This window comes from Saccopteryx leptura, chromosome 6 (genome assembly GCF_036850995.1).
Source record: "Saccopteryx leptura isolate mSacLep1 chromosome 6, mSacLep1_pri_phased_curated, whole genome shotgun sequence".
Taxonomy (NCBI): Eukaryota; Metazoa; Chordata; class Mammalia; order Chiroptera; family Emballonuridae; genus Saccopteryx; species Saccopteryx leptura.
The window spans coordinates 100376114-100395216 of record NC_089508.1 but is presented as its reverse complement, the minus strand read 5'-3'; the positions used below and the strand labels follow the sequence as shown (position 1 = coordinate 100395216).

Below are 19103 nucleotides of genomic sequence, written 5' to 3'. Positions count from 1 at the left end.
TTTATAAGACTACATATTACAGATTTATTTTCATGAATCACATCATTTGGAGAATCAATGTATAATAAAATCTGCTAATAGATTAAGCAGATAGCAAAGCTTTACCTTTGATAATGATTCTCTAATTATTGTGATAGATCAGCAGTCATTCACTTTCTGCCTAGTTTGGTGGGGATTTTGGGGTCGATGAGTGGGTGTTGGGTGGAACAGGGTGGGAGGGAAAAAGAAAGGTTTTTCACATTTTTTTCTGGTTTCTGTGTCCTAAGATTACATTTAGAAACTGGTCACATAGCTTTGTGGTTGTAGTACAACATTTTTTTCATGTGCCTCCTTTTCAGGATATGAAATCATCAAGTAAACACATTTCAACTTTAAACACATTTCAGAAATATACCTCCAAAAATATAGACTATTCACTTTTTCCCCCTTTTAATTTACACTTTATGTTTCTAAGTAAAAGTTTACTACTGATGGGCTTGCTCACATGTCCGTGTCTGTACTCCTGGAACAACACTTAGGGAGTATTCTGGTCAAGCTAGGAAGTGGTTGCACTTTCTAATTTCTTTGCTTATTAAGGGTGAGCAGGCGTGCCATCATTCATAGATGGAAGCATTCTTGGGAAATAACTGGGAAGCGCCTTCAGTGAGAAGAGCGCATTAATCAACTACCTGTTGTGTCCTGTTATTGAGCAGAATTATTTAATTTCAGGACTTTCATCACCTTTTAGCAAAAGCAAATGGAAGTGTACTTTCAGCTCTACAGCAGGCCATGTTTCTCTCTCTCCTCACTCTCTTTTTAATTTGTTTCTGGTATTACTTGCTCCTTGCCCTTTGTGATTGGCCTCAAACTATGGAAAAGCACCCTTTGTTCCTTAGAGTTCCCGTTGGCCAGGTCGTATTTCAGCTACTCATTAAAACATGTATTTATTCTACTCTGGAACACATTGTCTGGCCAGCCATGAATTTATAGTGAAATGTAACAGTAAATTGTGCTCTGTGGCCAAAAATGCCAAATGATACACACAGCAGCACAGAGGTTTCCAGCATAGGGTAGAATTAAAGAGCTTAGGACCAGTGCCGGGATTGTTGGCCGTATTTTCACAGTGGCCAGTTTTGTTAGAGTCGGACTTGGAGAGAGCTTGAAATCACTTATCTCAGATGTTTGCGCTCACAGCCACAAAGCCTCTGAGCAACACAGAACTGATCTTGTAATAAACTCCAGCTGAGTTTACAAGCCTCTGAGGCCTGCTGAAAGCCTGTTTAGTTTAATGAGGGTTTTCAGATTTCAAAGCTCACACACCTTCACATAAAAACAGATGATTATGACCAAATTAGGGAATGTGGTTCCATGAATGTTTTCCCCCAATATGTTCTCTTCTCAGCTGTCAGGCATTGTTCCGTTAACACTTTTCACCTTCCAGACATCACTTTTAAGTATAATTTTTAAAAGTCTTATTGTATATAGTTTCTATTCAAGCAAATTGTTATGTTACATAAAAGCAAAGATTTTATTCTCTTAACAGTAAATGGTAAATGCATATATATCTTTTTCTGTTCCATAAAAAAGGTACAATCAGAAAAGAATATGAACCCTTAGCTACCATGGCAGCTGTTCCAAGTGTCTAGATGTCCACCTTCCACCGTGGCCCCTGCTTCACAGGGCTCTACAGCTGTTTCTGAATGGCTCGTTGATGAAGAAAGAAAAGCCACATTTATGACCCAATAAAAAGGAAAGTGAGCAAGAAGATATCCTGACCTCGGTTGTTTATTTATTATACGGAAACCTTTATGAACACTTGTAACACAATTTTTATTTTAAAAATGTAGTCTTTTTAAATAATACTTTTAATATGTGTGGCATATATTGGTATTATTCTATCTATTCTTATTCTTAAACATGCTTTATGCGTCACCCTTAGAAATGTAACAGTTAGGATGTGAGGCATTCAAGGCTTACTTAACACCAGATCACTTATTATTTTCTACCCATGGAATTACAAAGAGGCCCAACACAGAATGCAATGTTCAAATGTCAGCGACATAGGACCACAGGTACATGGAATACAGGAATGTCCTGAATATAGTGAGGGGCATGTGGATAAGGCCAGGTTGCACTGAAACTATGATGAGCTGACGAAACCCTGTCTCCTACAAATCCTCTCCAGTTTTCTTACCTAACCCTTGCATCACACAGGCACACGGACAAGGCATTAGTCGTAAGACACTGAAAAGTTTAGCTCTTCTTCAGAGGAACACTTACTGTTTCATATCTCTTTATCTCCAGCTATTATGTTCTTATTGACTCCAGAGAAGTACTGAATCCCTTCTCTCTCTTCTTTTGAGTCAGAATCATCTACCTATGCTTTTAGAAAGGATGATAATATAGGATCTCTGCATTAATGTATTATATATATATTTTTTTTTATCTTTTATTTTTTATAGTGACAGAGAGTCAGAGAGAGGGATAGATAGGGACAGACAGACAGGAACGGAGAGAGATGAGAAGCATCAATCATTAGTTTTTCGTTGCGACACCTTAGTTGTGTTCATTGATTGCTTTCTCATATGTGCCTTGACTGTGGGCCTTCAGCAGACCGAGTAACCCCTTACTCGAGCCAGAGACCTTGGGCTCAAGCTGGTGAGCTTTTGCTCAAACCAGATGAGCCTTCGCTCGTAGTCTCGAACCTGGGTCCTCCGCATCCCAATCCAATGCTCTCTCCACTGTGCCACCGCCTGGTCAGGCAATGTATTATATTTTGAAGAACTTTTGTATTTTATTTAGGGACTATCCTTTAACAGTTTAATTTTTACCCAGTGTAGCTCAAACTGAAGCTTGAGAGTTATATAATTATTAAATCTTATATTTTGATATTAGTACTTGTCCTAAAAATGTACTCTTACCAAATACAGGCAATTTATTTTTAACTTACTTTTTCTTTTTTAAATTTTATTTATAAAATTTAATTTAATGGAGTGACATTAATCAATAAGGGTACATAGGTTTGAGGTGAACATTTCTATAACATTTGACCTGTTGATTGCATTGTTGCCATCATCCCAAGTTAAACCATTTCCCCTCACCATATATATGTCTCTCTTTACTACTCTACTCCCCGCTCTCCCCGGTAACCATTTCATTTTTATCCATGTTTATAAGTCTCATTTTTAAATCCCACCTGTGTGTGACATCATGCAGTTCTTAGCTTTTTCTGATTTACTTATTTCACTCAATACAATGTTCTCAAGGTCCATCCATGTTGTAAATGGCACTATCTCATAATTTCTTATGACTGAGTAGTATTCCATTTTATATACGGACCACATCTTCTTTATCTAATCCTCTATCGAAGGAAACTTTGGTTGTTTCTCTGTCTTGGCCACTGTGAATAATGCTACAATGAGCATGGGGGTGCATGTGTCCTTTTTTTAATTTTAATTTTAGTGAGAGAAGAGGAGGCTAAGACTGACTCCAGCATGCACCTGGACCAGGATCTACCAGGAAAACCCACTAGGGCATGATGCTCTGCCCTCTGAGGCCCTTGCTCTATTGCAACTGGAGCCCTTTTTTAGTGCCTGAGGTAGAGGCCATGGAGTCATCCTCAGCCCCCTGGGGGCCAACTTGCTTCAAACAAGCCATGGCTGCTGCAGGAGGGGAGGAGAAGAGAGAAAGAGAGAGAGAGAGAAATATGAGAAGAGGAGGGGTGAAGCAGATGGGCACTTCTCCTGTGTGCCCTGGGTGGGAATCGAACCCAGGACATCCACATGTCAGGCTGATGTTCTACCAGTGAGCCAACGGGCCAGCATATGTCTTTGTATACCAGTGTTTTTTGAGTAGATACCCAGTAGAGGGATTGCTAGATCATATGTTAATTCTATTCTTAATTTTTTGAGCAACCACCATACTTTCTTCCATAATGGCTATACCAGTTTACATTCCCACTGGTAGTGAATGAGGGTTCCTTTTTCTCCATAGTCTCTCCAACACCTATTGATACTGTTTTGTTGATAATAGCCAGTCTAACAAGTGTGAGGTGGTATCTGGTTATAGATTTGATTTGCATTTCTCTAACAGCTAGCAAAGATGAGCATCTTTTCATATATCTGTTGGCCATTTGTAAGTCTTCTTAAGCGAAGTGTCCAGTCAGGTCCTCTCCCCATTTTTTAATTTGATTGTTTGCTTGTTTGTTGATAAGTTTTATGAGATCTTTATAGATTTTGGATATTAACCCCTTATTGAAGCTGTTGTTTATAACTATCATCTCCTATTTGCTTGGCTGCCTTTTTGTTTTTGTCTTTTTTTTTTTTTTTTTTCAGTTTCTTTTGCTGTGCAGAAGCTTTTTAGTTTAGGATAGTCCCATTCATTTATTTTTGCCTTTACTTCCCTTGCCTAATTTATTTTCCTTGCAAATGCAACTTACACTGAATTAAATGTACCTAAAGGCTGATAGAAGAAATTTCTATTTTATGTTTTAAAAGCATAAGAGACTTTGGCTTTAACTCACAAGTTGTATCTAATATGGACATGCTTTTCTGGTCCAAAATAAAATAGAAAACAATATGAAACATATAAAATATCGGTTTTAGACACTAGCCAACAGGTAGCACAGGACTGTGATCCCCAAGTGAAAGGTAACAAATTAACTCTATAATCATCTGAGCTTTCTGCTTAAAAGCAGGATCTAGATTATACTATGGAAGAGAGAGCATAGCAGAGCCTTGTTTGGCTGTGTGGAGGAGTCACATGTCAACAAGGCTTTTAAAGGTGGAATACTGTAGAGGTGGGATCTATAAAAGAACGAACTCCGGAGATCTGGTTGGTGGTCCACTTGAGTACTGGATAGAATTAAAATCTGTGTATATATAGGGTGACAATTCTGTAAGACAAGAAAGAGCAACTTCTGTGAAGCTATGAAATGAACACTTCCAGAGCTCATATAGGGGTGAAAGATAGTTGAATTTCTACCAAATAGGAAAGATTTTCCTGAACACTTGAGGCATTCCATAGTGATAAGTTCAAAGAGTCCTGAGTTAGTAGTAAAGCTGACCTACCTTAGAGCAAGTACAACTCCAGAGCTGCCCTAACAAAGCTTAAAAATAAGCCTTAAAAAGATAAAATGGATTTGCAAGTTTCTTCATGTTTAACCAAAACAAATATGACATTCTTTAAAGAAAAACAACAATGTGCAACTGCTCATATTAATTCATAATACTGTGTATGGCATCTAATTTTAAAAGTAACAAGTGTGAAAAAGGCAGGAAAGTATGTCCATATCAGGATTAAAAGAGAGACTGGAAACAGACCAGAAATGATAGAAGTGATGGGGTTAGGAGAAAAGAACTTTCAAGAATTTATATGAAAATTCCAAGTGAAAAATTGTGCACTGAAAACTATGAAACACGGCTGAAAGAAATTAAACACAAATAAATGGGAAGATATCCCAATTAATATTGTTAAAATTACTTCGAAAAGAGAGCTACAGATTCAGTGAAATCCCTATCAACCATTGGCATATTTTTTTTACAGAAATAGAAAAACAATTATAAAATTTATATAGAACTGCAAAAGACCCCAGATAGCCCAAACACTTTGGAGCAAGAAGAGTAAAACTGAAGGCATTACATTTCCTGATTTCAAATATATTATAGTAATTAACATAGTATGGTACTAATATAAAAACAGATAGATTGAGCAATACCCAGACTAATCAAGCAAAAAAGAGAGACCACACAAAGTAAAAATATAAGAAACTAATAGACATTACAACAGACCCTACAGGCATTAAAAGGTGATAAAGAAATAATATAAAAATTTTTATACCCACAGATTTGACAACGTGGATGAAATAAATAGGTTTCTTGAAAGTTACAAATTTTAGAACTCCTTTAAGGGGAAATTGAAATCTAACTAGTGATGTACCTATTAAGGAGATTGAGTATGGCATTTTAAACCTTTCAAAAAGAAAAATTCATTTTCATATAGAGCTCTGCTTGATAATTCTACCAAAACATTTCAGGAAGAACTTAAAACAAATTCTCTAAAAAGCTTCCAGAGTATACCAAAAAAAAAAGTACATCAATCTATATTTTTTACTTCATTCAAAAATCACTTTAGAGTAGATAGTAGGCCCAAATCTAACCCCCCCAAAAATAAAGTTTATAGAATAAAAACATGAACATTTTGTTACCTTAGTTTATGTAAATCTTTATTAGATATTATACCAAAAGCATGATTCATAAAGAAAGTATTGATAAATTTGGCTCCATAAAATGAAAAACTTCTAAAAATAATGAAAAGGGAATGAAAAGACAAGCCACAAACTGAAAGAAAATGTCTATGAAATGCCTTACAAACAACTTATATAGAATATATAAATAACTACTAGAAGTAAACAAGAAACAACTTATCTTTAACAACAGGCAAAGGAGCCCTGACCTGTGGTGGCACAGTGGATAAAGAGTTGACCTGGAACACTGAGGTCGCCAGTTTGAAACCCTGGGCTTGCCTGGTCAACGCACATATGGGAGCTGATGCTTCCTGCTCCTCCCCCTTCTCTCTCTCTCTCTCTCTCTCTCTCTCTCTCTCTCTCTCCTGTCTCTCTCTAAAAAAAACACAAAAAAACAGGCAAAACAGTTGATCAGATGTGTGTGTGTTAAATAAGCACATGAAAAGTTGCTCAATACCATTACTCATTGGGGAAATACAAGTTAAATCTATAAGATAACATTTTATACTTATTAAAATGTCTAAAAAGAAACAACTGACATTACAAAGTGCCATCAAGGATATAGAACAACTAGAACTTTCACACATACCTGGTGGGGATATAAAATGGTTCAGCCACTTTGAAAAATGTTTGACAGTTTCTTATCAAGTTATCCAGATACTTTCATACATGCAGAGAAGTAAAACTTACATTCACATAAAACCTCTAAGTGAGCATTACTAGCAGCTTTATTTGTAAGAGTCAAAAACTGGAACTAAAATGTCCTATAACTGAGAAAGGGATACATACACTGTGGTACATCCATGTAATACAATGAAACACTCCTCAGTAATGGAAAATAACAGCATGAACAAATTTCAAATTTATTATACTAAGTAAAAAAATAACAGTAATAACCCAGATTCAAAATTATGAATTGTATGATAACATTTATATGACATTTGAAAAGACCAAATGATACGAACAGAAAATAGTTCAGTAGTTTCCAGGGACTGAGGCTCAGGGGAAAAGCTGACGGCAAACGAGCATAGAGGAATGATTTGGAAGATGGAACTATTCTATATTTCTTGACTGTGTTTGTGTACACCTTATATATGGCATATGGTTATGGTATACATTTTTCAAAACTTGCAGAACTACAAACTAAAAGTGTGCATTTTATTATATCTTTTTTTCTTTTCTCTCTCTCTCTTTCTCTTTTTTTTTTCTTTTTCTTTTTAGGTGAGAGGAGGAGAGATAGTGAGGCAGACTCCCGCATGCACCCTGACCAGGATTCGCCTGGCAACCCCTGTCTTGGACCAATGCTCAAATCAATCAAGCTATTCTTAGCACCTGAGGGTGACATGCTCAGACCAATGGAGCTATCCACAGCGCCTGGGGCTATGCTCTAACCAGTGGAGCTAGTTGCAGGAGAGAAAGAGGGAGGGGGAGAGAAGCAGATGGTCGCTTCCCCTGTGTGTTATTATGTATAGTAATATAAAAGATAAATTTAGCAAATGTGTCTCAGATATGTACACTGAATATTATAAAACATTTTGAGAAAAATTTTAAAGAAACTAATAAATAGGGTAATTTACATTGACCATAACAAAATAAGTGTCTTTACATTGTTAAAATGAAAGTATCTTCAACCTGATCTGTGTTTCAATGCATTGTCATTGGAAATCACAGCAGATTTTCTTGGTAGAAATTGACAAAGTGAATCTAAAATGCATGTGGAAATTCAGAAGACCTAAAAAGCAATCTTGAAAAAGAAAAGGGGCTTACACTACCTGAATTTAAGGCTTAGTATTAAGCTCCAATAATAAGTATAATGGGGTATTGGCATAAAGATAGGTATATAGAGCAAACATAAACTTATCATGTGACTCAGAAATTCTGTTCCTAGGTACTTATAAGAAATTAAAAAACATATGCCCACTGAAGAACTTGCACAGAAATATTCATTTTTTATTTGAGATAGCCACATACTGGATAAAAGTTAAATGTTTGCCTGACCTGTGGTGGTACAGTGGATAAAGCATTGATCTGGAGCACTGAGGTCTCTGGTTTAAAACCCTGGGCTTGCCCGGTCAAGGTACATATGGGAGTTGTTGCTTCCTGCTCCTCCCCTTCTCTCTCTGTTTCTCTTTCTCTCCCCTCTCTCTAAAAATGAATAAATAAAATCTAAAAAAATAAATGTTTATCTGTGGATTAATGAATAAACAGTTATGCTAAATCCATGTAACAAAATAGTAAAAAGTAATAAAAGAGGTGAATCTCAAATGCACTATGTATAAATGAGTATCAAAAACATAGTGAGCAAAAGAAGCCAGCCAGAAGAGAGTACATAGTAATACTGTATGATTCCGTTTATATGAAAAGGTGAACTAATCTGTGGTGACAGACAGTAGATCTATGCCTTGAGTCAAAATTGTGGGTGGCATCAACTAGAAGAGGATACAGTAAAATCTGAGTGGGGGTTTAATGAAAATGTTTCATGGCCTGATTGATTTTGCTTATATGGGTATTTTGTATAAATGATGCTTCAATGCAGTTGATTTTTAAAATATTCAATAGTACATGAACTATCCATTGTTCCTAAATTGGGAAAAATGGTATTTTAGATTTCTCTTTCTTGTATTCCAAATACTATTGGAAATTACCAAAAGAGAGAACTATTTTTCATTTTTAATTGCTATACTGGAAGCAGTGACATCATTTCAGCTCTTTGTTTATTTTAAGGAAAGCAACTTTAAGTGATATACAGAAGTATTTTTTTAATCTTTTTTAATTTAGAAATTAAATCTAACGGGAAGACATTGTTCAATAAGAATACATAGGTTTCAGGTAAACATTTGTATAGCATTTGTACTGTTGATTGTGTTGTGTGCCCATCACCCAAAGTCTAATCATTTTCCCTCACCGTATTGTCCCTTTCTAATACCCTTCCCCACCCCCTTTCTCTGATAACCACTTCACTTTTGTGTATGTTCATGAGTCTCATTTTTATATCCCACCTATATGTGAAATCATATAATTCTTAGCTTTTTCTAATTCACTTATTTCACTTTGCATAATATTCTCAAGGTCTATCCATATTGTCGTAAATGGCAATATGTCATTTCTTATGGCTGAGTAGTATTCCATTGTATATATGTACCATATCTTCATTATTCAACCTCTATTGAGGGACACTTTGGATGTTTCCATGTCTTGGCCACTGTGAACAATGCCACGATGAACATGGGGGTGCATGTGTCTTTGAGTGCCAATGTTTTCAAGTTTTTGGGGGGTAAATAACCAGTAGAAGGATTGCTGGGTCATATGGTAATTCTGTTCTTAATAATGTGAGGAACCACCATACTGTCTTACATAATGGCAGTACCAGTTTACATTCCCACCAGCGGTGAATGAGGGTTCCTCTTTCTTTCTTTCTTTCTTTTCTTTCTTTTCTTTCTTTTCTTTCTTTTCTTTCTTTTCTTTCTTTCTTTCTTTCTTTCTTTCTTTCTTTCTTTCTCTCTCTCTCTCTCTCTCTCTCTCTCTCTCTCTCTCTCTCTCTCTCTTTCTTTCTTTCTTTCCTTTCTTTCTTTCTTATTTTTGGTATTTTTCTGAAGCTGGAAATGGGGAGAGACAGTCAGACAGACTCCCGCATGCACCTGACCGGGCGGTGAATGAGGGTTCCTCTTTCTTTCTTTCTTTCTTTCTTTCTTTCTTTCTTTCTTTCTTTCTTTCTTTCTTTCTTTCTTTCTTTCTTTCTTTCTTTCTTTCTTTCTTTTCTTTCTTTCTTTCTTTCTTTCTTTTCTTTCTTTCTTTCATTTTTGGTATTTTTCTGAAGCTGGAAATGGGGAGAGACAGTCAGACAGACTCCCGCATGCACCTGACCGGGATCCACCGGCACGCCCACCAGGGGCGATGCTCTGCCCACCAAGGGGTGATGCTCTGCCCCTCCGGGGTGTCACTCTGCAGCGACCAGAGCCACTCTAGCGCCTGGGGCAGAGGCCAAGGAGCCATCCCCAGCACCCGGGCCATCTTTGCTCCAATGGAGCCTTGGCTGCGGGAGGGGAAGAGAGAGAGAGGAAGGAGAGGGGGTGGGGGTGGAGAAGCAGATGGGCGCTTCTCCTGTGTGCCCTGGCCAGGAATCAAACCCGGGACCCCCGCACGCCAGGCCGACACTCTACCACTGAGCCAACCGGCCAGGGCCAGGGTTCCTTTTTCTCCACAACCTCTTCAACACTTGTTATTACTTGTCTTGTTGGTAATAGCCAAGAAGTAGTTTTAAGCCTGGTCATTGACAGACTCTTAAGAGGAAGAATATGTTCTGAATATACTTACTTTTAATTCATACAAAATGTCTCACATGGATGTAACCCTTTATTTTATTAATTTTATTAATAAGAAAACAAATTTATAATATATTGTATTTATCCTCAAAAGATACCATATTCTAGATATTTCTCCCCAACAAAAGCCCCTTAAAATACACCTTTATTGTCATGTCAGAACCATCACCAGTTTTAGAAATAAGGAAGACAGTTTTTTCTTCTTGACCTATGACCTTTTTCTACTACATTACACATATTAATTTATAAATAAATCTTTAATAAGTGTGTGAAAAGGTCATGTATGAGAAAAAAGCCCTTCTCACACACCAGGTTAGCCTAGATTGTTTGATGGTTTTCATGAAAATATCCAGTGCTGGGGCAGACAGACCTTCAAGAGAAGATCACATGATTGTGGATTGACAGTTTTGTAATCAGTTTAAAATTTTGCTTTAAGATTCTTAAAGACATTCCAAATATTTGACTAAATTATTCTACTTTTAAAAAAGAATTCATCAATTGGGGCTGTGATTTGAAATTAGGGCCTTTTCCTGCATTTAAGGAAGGGGGGAAATGCAGGGAACGATATTGTAATTATTAGTATTATAATAGTAATTGTTACTAATCTAACTTTTCTAAGTTAATTATAAAGTCTTTCATTATATTTGTGCAATCAGAAGATAGTATTTGAATGATAAACTCTTAAATTCATCCCTATAAGGAGAGTGTGAACTAGGTACTGTACTTAAAAAGAATTGACTTTTAGCTTTTGTACTTTTTAACCTAAATTGCATGAAAGCTAAATGCAAGTAAGAACAGCTATAGAGGGACAGTTGGCTTGTCCCCTCTGGTGCTTTCCTGAGTCAGAGGATCGAGTTAACACTACTGCCCACACAGGGAACAAGCTTAGATGTGTTGAGTCATCTCTTATTTTTGAACATGCCAAAATGGACTGACCTTTCTGTAGCAAACAAATGCAACAGTACATGCAACAGAATTGTAATAAACTGACTCATTTCCGTGCTATTGGATTGCTATAGGTCAGATGAAAATGCACACCTCTTTCCACATATATTCCATAACCAACTTACAGCTGAGAATTTCTTCAAATTTTATCCATATCTCTTGTTTTCTGTATCTGATTAGATCATTTGATCATTATTGCTTTTAGGATATGTGATTTCTTTCCTCCTGACTTGGAGTCATGTCAACATCAATTTTACCATTATTTTTATTTTTAATTTCTACGTATTTTGAACTTTTTAATCAGCTTGTATTTGTATCCTGACATTTATTTCATTTTTATTTTTAATTTAGGAGGATTTTGACATTTAACTTATTGTGATATTTGTATTTGCAGTTCCCTGAATGTGGTTTCTATGGAATGTATGATAAGATCCTGCTTTTTCGCCATGACCCTACCTCTGAAAACATCCTTCAGCTGGTGAAAACGGCTAGTGATATCCAGGAAGGTGATCTGATTGAAGTTGTCTTGTCAGGTAGTATACTTTTTTCTCTCTCCATAGATTAATAATTAGTATGTGAAGAACTCTTGCACGGAAATGTTTAAGACAACATAGAAAACATGCACCAAATGTAGTCCTGAAAGGAGATTTTAGGACCCTGTCTATATGTACTTTCAAAATTATTTTGGAAGAAGCAGAGCTTCTTGAAGATTGGCTGTTTACACACCCAGTACTGTGCCAATCACGTCTCCCAACTTCACGCTGTGCCCAGCTCCCAACAAGAGGCACACATACCTTCATTCATTATCTTGAATTATTTAGACAGCAGCAAAGTCAAATAGAAATTTTCCAGCAGCGAACCCCCCCAAATGTACTGAGTGTCTGAAGCCAATAAGTAACAGCAGGGCTAGGAAACCATTGCTTTAGTTGAGTCAAATGTCCAGTTGCTGTGAGCCAAGACCAAGTTGAAAACCAGAGCTCAGCAGTTCCAGAGGGCCAGGCGATGCCCATGACACTAGCTAACCCTTTCCCTGGGAAATGGCTGCCTGGCCCTCTGCCCAAATTTGTATTTCTTGTTTAGGATGTAGAAGGTAGGACTGTGCTTATCAATACTGAAAAAATGGATCCATTTAATTAATTTTTAAAAAAGTATTGGAGAACATCAAGGATCCTTGTGACGATCAGTACTATATTCTGAAGAGGTTCAGATTTTTATGGTTTATTTTTGTTAAGATGGAGTCATTGAGAAACCCGGATTGCATTATTCCTTTCTCCCCCTCGCCGCCTTGGCTTGCTGTCTCTTTGACTAAAGGAGCTCCATTAGCTTTAATAATTCTAGACTTCATTTCCTCAAGTTCCTCAATTTGTCCTGAGCCCAGTACTTGGATGCACTGATTATAATTTGGTTGGTCTTTCATTTGATTAAGTCCAATTCACTTTGGCTTTGTTGATCACCTACCATTGTGTGAGGTCCTGGAATTGCCACGTATTCATTGGGTAGATAGTCCAATAAAACAAATTGTTTTGCTAGGTAAAAGTAATAATTGTACTGTTGTTTATAGGGTTGCCAGTTGCTAAATAAAGAAAACCAAAAAAGCATAACCTTTCATAGTTTTTTGTTAAATTTTTTGGAAAAATCACTTGTTTTGACTGGGTCTTCTGTTTTACTTTTCTTTGGCTCTTTTAACATTGGCTTGCTGCACCCTGGCCTCACAGAACTAGTGCCTGCACATGTCGTGTTGTGAGTTTCCTGTTTCTGAACACTAGGGGCTGCCTGAAATAAATTACTCAGGGAAAGCATGCCCTGGATCCCTTCTCACCACAATTCGCATTAAACTCAGAGCCAGGCTACTTTGTGGGTACTGTAATGTGTTTTGTGAGTCTTTTTTTCCTTGTGGCAATGTCCAAAAATATATGAGGATTTTTAAAATTACATTTCTAAATCTAATTTATTTTTCCTTCCATTTTACTTTTGTTATCAAGTGCCGTAGAGTAGTTTCAGACAGACCCGACACAAGCTATGTGTGCAGCAGGGGAGGCTGCCTGTGTGCGCCTCTCCCTGGTGCTCCCTGGAGCGCCCGGGCAGCGTGAGGAGCCGTGTTTGCCTTTTCCTCTTCCATCCCTACCAAACACACTGTGCTCATCTTCCATCTTCTCTGTCTTTTCCCATGCACTCTGATGCTTCAGCTTCCCTCACTCTCTGGCTGCCATTGCTCAGAGGGCATTTCAGGGCAGCCCTTTTTCTCACCTGTTTCCCCAGCTGCGGGAGGAGGAGGGCCTGTCCTACTCCTAACATTGGCATTTAAAAGGAACCATTCGCCTGCCCTGTGGTGGCGCAGGGATAAAACGTGGACCTGGAACGCTGAGGTCGCCGGTTCGAAATCCTGGGCTCACCTGGTCAAGGCACATATGGGAGTTGATGATTCCTGCTCCTCCCCCTTTTCCCTCCCTCCCTCTCTCTCTCTCTCTCCTTAAAAATAATAATAATAATAAAATAATAAATAAAAGGAACCATTCTGTAACAGCCCAGTTTTCATTTTGAGTTTGGAGGCCTTGAACCCTTTTCTCACTACACATAGCCAGTGGTGGGATTCAGCAGATTCACACCGGTTCGGCAGAACCAAGGCCTAATTTTTTTGCTGAGTTTAGTGAACCAGTGGTTAAAATGGCACTTGTAATCAGGGTTCTCTCAAAGGTGGGTGCCTGGGCAGCAGCCCAGTGTGGAAATCACAAATTTACGTTCCTTACTCTTTTTTAACATTCATCTGCACAAGAGTGTATTCTAAGCAACCGTAGTCATGTTCATTCCATCCATAAGTGAAAAAAATTGCAAGTGCGGACACCAATCAAGAAGCAGTATGGGAATGTCTTAAATAACAGTTTTATTTTTTGTCAAGGTATGGTTTAATATTTTTTCATTAATATTTTTTAAAAATTTGTGTGTGTATGATAGAGACAGAGAGAGGGACAGATAGGGACAGACAGGCAGGAAGGGAGAGAGATGAGAAGCATCAATTCTTCGTTATTGTGACACCTTAGTTGTTCATTCATCGCTTTCTCATATGTGCCTTGACGGGGTGGGGGGGCTACAGCAAAGTAAGTGACCCCTTGCTCAAGCCAGCGACCTTTATGCTCAAGCCAGTGACCACTGGGTTATGTCTATGATGTCATGCTCAAGCCAGCGACCTTGGGGTTTCAAACCTGGGTCCTCTGTGTCCCAGTTTGATGCTCTATCCACTATGCCACCACTGCCTGGTCAGGCAATATTTTAAAACTCTTATAACATAATCTAGTTTTGTATACCTCTTTTATTCTTATTTAAGTATTAAATGCATGAAATAATAAACTACCTTTCAGTCTGTCTTTTAATACTTAACACGGTCATTAGGACAGAGAACCTGATGTTAAATTATTTGAATCCCACCACTGCACAGAGCCCCATTGACTCCAAATGATTTAACCCTTAAATTAGTAAGTTGTGTGTATTTAATTTCACATGTATTCAGTTATGTTTAAATCTCTAACCTTAATTGTAAATTTCTTTGTAAACTTTGTAAACTTCTTTCTAGCTTCTCTCCTACTCTAATGCTTAGCATTGTGATTTTCTCAATAAATGTTTGAAATAGCTTTTCCTTAACACCTCCAAACCTCCCTTATTACAACCCCATTTTTCTTCTTTCTACCGCTTCCCTCTTTCCCATGCCCTTCGTGGCCCCTAGGGCCTGGTGACGGGGAGCTCACTGCTGCTCCCCTGTCTTCCTGCCTCACTTGCAGCCAGGCTCTCCGGGGTGACGTTGCACTCCCTTCGGTCTGGGAGGCTCTGCTGCTCATTTTCCTCCACTCTTAGGTGAGGAATAGAGTGACTTGATCTTGTCCTCGTTTTCTAATTCCATTTCTGGTTATTATCTGGACCACCTTCCTCCAGTTCCAGTGATACCTATTTCACTAGTTATATTGTCATCTTTCTAATACTGCATTGCGACAGTTTACTTGCTTGAAGCCTCATTTCTTTGTAGTCATGGTGATCAAAACTCAACATCAGACTCCTAATCTTTCTTCCGATTTTCTGCACCCAGTCATCGTTGGCATCATGGTGGGTATGTGTGTTTATAACCTCTTGGATTCCTTGTCATTGCTGTTGGTTGTTGGTCACCTGCAGCACAGGCCCACACCTGACCTCACCCATGAAGAATGGCTCCAGCACTGAGGTCGCCATTTGGCTATACTGTTCCATTTCGTCCATGGTGACCAAGTACGCCTTTCTGTTCCCTGTCTTTTTCACCAGTTTTCAACCACTAACTCACTCCCATACCTGAACGGTACTTGTCCCTTTCTCTCTCCCACAGCACCTGCCCACTCTGTGCATGTCTTGCATCACTGATAGTTTCAACTACCTTGTATTCTCCCACAGCCTCCAAGGGCCTTGATGACTGTAGGTCATCCATATTACTTCACCGTGCATGTTTGCCATTCCTGTTCCTGAGTCACACGTGACTGTGAGACACACAGCGCCCTGCCTGTGTGGCTTAGAGCGGATTCACCTTTCCCCTGGCCTTGCCACTGATCAGCAATCTCTTCTTCTCCTCCCCTCATTCTCTTGTTACCATAGAGAAGTATGTATGTTCTCAACATGTAGCAGTTGGTTGATTTTTGGCTGTCGTATTAGAAATGATCATATATATAAAATTTTATAAAAATACTGATTTTTTAATACAATTGTCATTTCTAGGTATGGACTCAAAAGGTAACTGAAGTTTGAGTTTCCTGCGATGCATTTACTCAGCCCTGACAAAATATTAGCACCTATGCTGTGGGCAGGTTTGGATTGCATTACATGTGAGACAAGACCAGTGATGGCTAGTAAGACACGTCAGGCCATGGGCTCGTGGGAGCTCAGATCACACTCATTTTTTAAGCAGTTCTTGAGGAGGATGAAGTACTGCAACTGGTCAGGGAATATGGCACTTTCTGGAGGCATGGTTCAGGATCAGCCTTATTCAAACTTCAGTGGGCAAGGAGGGTAGGGGGACAAAGCACTGGGGGTCCCCTCTGTTGCCTTTCAGTCATTTCCAGAACACAAACATACTGTGGGAATTTTCCACTTAAACATTATGATTTTACTGTGAAGACTCATTTACCCAAAGATTCTGTTTTTCTTCATCAAAAATTAAATTTCCCTATGTAGTTTGATGTAAACATAACCTGGTTCTTTTTATATTTAACCTACATTCTACCAACAGGAACATTTTTTTCTGGCATAGGAGAGCAGTAAAAATGTGAGAAAATGTGGAAAAATTTCATTTTGAGGATGGTTTTCATTTTCAGGCAACATCAGGAATTTTTTCTTGGCTGATGTCATTTTCTGCTGAGACCTTTCATCATCTGTTAGTACTAACAAGACTGCTCCCGGCTCATTTTCTGGTTTTTCTTCCCTTCTTCTTTTTGAAAAAACATGGCTTGTGTGAGCTAGTGCATTTAGACCCAGCAAGCCCGGAAAAGATTGCTCATGGGTGGGTGGATTGGGTTATGGAGAAAAAAGAAATAACTCCATGAAGTTCCCCACCATACACCATACACTCCCACGACTGTCAAATTTTCTTTGTGAAGCAGGGGATTAGCATTGTTACTATTGTTATAAAGTAGGAAAACACTGCAAATGGAAATTTCTCTAACTAAAGCCAAAGTCAAGTACCAATATATTATACTTACCTGAAAAACAAAGTACCCGGAGTTAATCTGAAGTCTTCTGCATGAGGGGTCTCTGTGAATGCTGAGTAATTCAGCCATTGCAAATGCAATAATAATGGGACTGCATTCACATGATCCAACTCTTAGATTTTGTTTTTTTGAGGGGTTTGATCTCTAATTGTGTGTGTATGTGTGTGTGTGTGTCTAATAGGTAATTAAATGGAAAACAGACAAGTACTACAAGAATTTCTAAAATAAAATCATAATTTCAAAAGTATTGGAACTAAATGTTGAATCTTTTTTATTAATAGTAAAAATTCATATTTTTCCTTGTATATTTTCATTATTTTTTTGCAACAGATATGCTACATTATTTATAACTTTTGCAAAACGCTGTTTTTACCTATGGTTATTTGTTCCCCACTATCTGGAGATTGGAACCTCTTTAAAAAGTGCTATAGCCTAAACAGAGGGGGTGTGGCCTGTTCTCAGGCACTGACAATGAAAAGGAGGTAGGAAAATCAACAAATTTTTCACAAGTAAAATTAAAGACATAAAATAACTATGTGGTCATAGTTAATGGAGAAGGAGAAAATGAATACAGCTACCTAAGAGAAATCACATTTTCAAATCCCATCTCAAGTTTTGTCCTTATCTTTTGTTCTGTTTGTCAAAAGGTTTTGGTATTGCCCTTAGGGACTGAAGAACTGATTTCTTGGGCACATAGACTCATTGATTTCTTTTGTAATTTTGTACAAGTAGCATAACTTCTGAGATTCAGGGCTTTTTGCTTATTTTTTTACTAAAGAAAAGAGTTTATACTGAATGAAAGGGTGATACAGTGCTCCTAGTAGATAAGTTCCAAATGGTTTGAGAAGGTATATCCATTTTCTCTGCACATAGGCCACATCTCTCTCATAGAGGAAACATTTGAGCCATGGAAAAGCAGGAGATAGGAAGAAAATAATTTGTTTACTTAATACCACATGTTTTTGAAGCAGTTTACATAAGTAATTTTGTTTCCTTCACAATGACTCTGGGAGTCAGTGAATCAGATATATTAAAAGCTATAAATACAAATTTTAACTCGCCCACCTCCTGCTGTGAGTAGAGGTAGTACCAGGGCCTGAATCTACTTGTACACTGTTCATGCCACTTCAATTGCAACTTAGTGCTTTGAACTTGGACCAGTAAACAGAAATTCTTGACACTCTGTTCAAAGAATTACTACTGCAATAACCCAGCTTGTATTTCAGGGAAGCATTGGTGGTGTTTATAACAACCAAATCATTAATAAGCTACAAGTTCCATTGCCATGATTTTTATTGCAGAATCGTTTTCCTCCTTTCTCGTTAAAAGAATACTTTGTAGCAATGAAAACTATTATCAGGGTAAGCAAATTTTGGTGGCTCTTCTCTGTAGAGTTGCAATACAAAATAAGAAATAGTAAGGTAACCATTCCCCAACTAAATAGGATCTCATCATATAATTATTTACTGATCAAAATTGAAATAGTGTCTTAGGTTTGCTAGATTTAAGAGATCCTTGTGACCAGGTTTTTCTGTTACTAAGATTCAGTGCCTAAACCATAAAATAGGAAAAAATGTATGGTAACAAAATTCTAGTAGGGTCCTTCTTATTTATAGAAAGTATAAATTACTGAGTTATGTGGCATTGTTCTAGGTATAGCCATTTCTCTCAGAAACAGTACATTGCATACAGAATGTTACCCATCTCTGAACTGTAAGTGGAAGAGAAAAACCTCAGGAGTGATACATTAGATCACTGCATTATTATTTCCATGAGTACATTGCATAGATATAGTATTGTTTGCTTGCTTTTAGGAAATAATTAATCCTGGGAAGCACTTTCTCAGCTCTAATATTGCTTAGGTAATTAAGGTTGTAAAAGACCTGGCCTTTAGTG

General features: G+C 37.8%; 1 protein-coding gene across 2 annotated transcripts in view; it reads left to right on the top strand.

Annotated features, from left to right (window-relative positions):
- Positions 1 to 19103, top strand: part of PRKD1 (protein kinase D1) — a 387321-nt gene that overhangs the window by 191862 nt on the left and 176356 nt on the right. For both annotated transcript variants that reach the window (XM_066342379.1, XM_066342378.1), the window contains exon 2: positions 11885 to 12023. In XM_066342379.1, coding sequence (XP_066198476.1) covers positions 11885 to 12023 — 139 coding nt within the window. The remainder of the gene's footprint in view (positions 1 to 11884; positions 12024 to 19103) is intronic.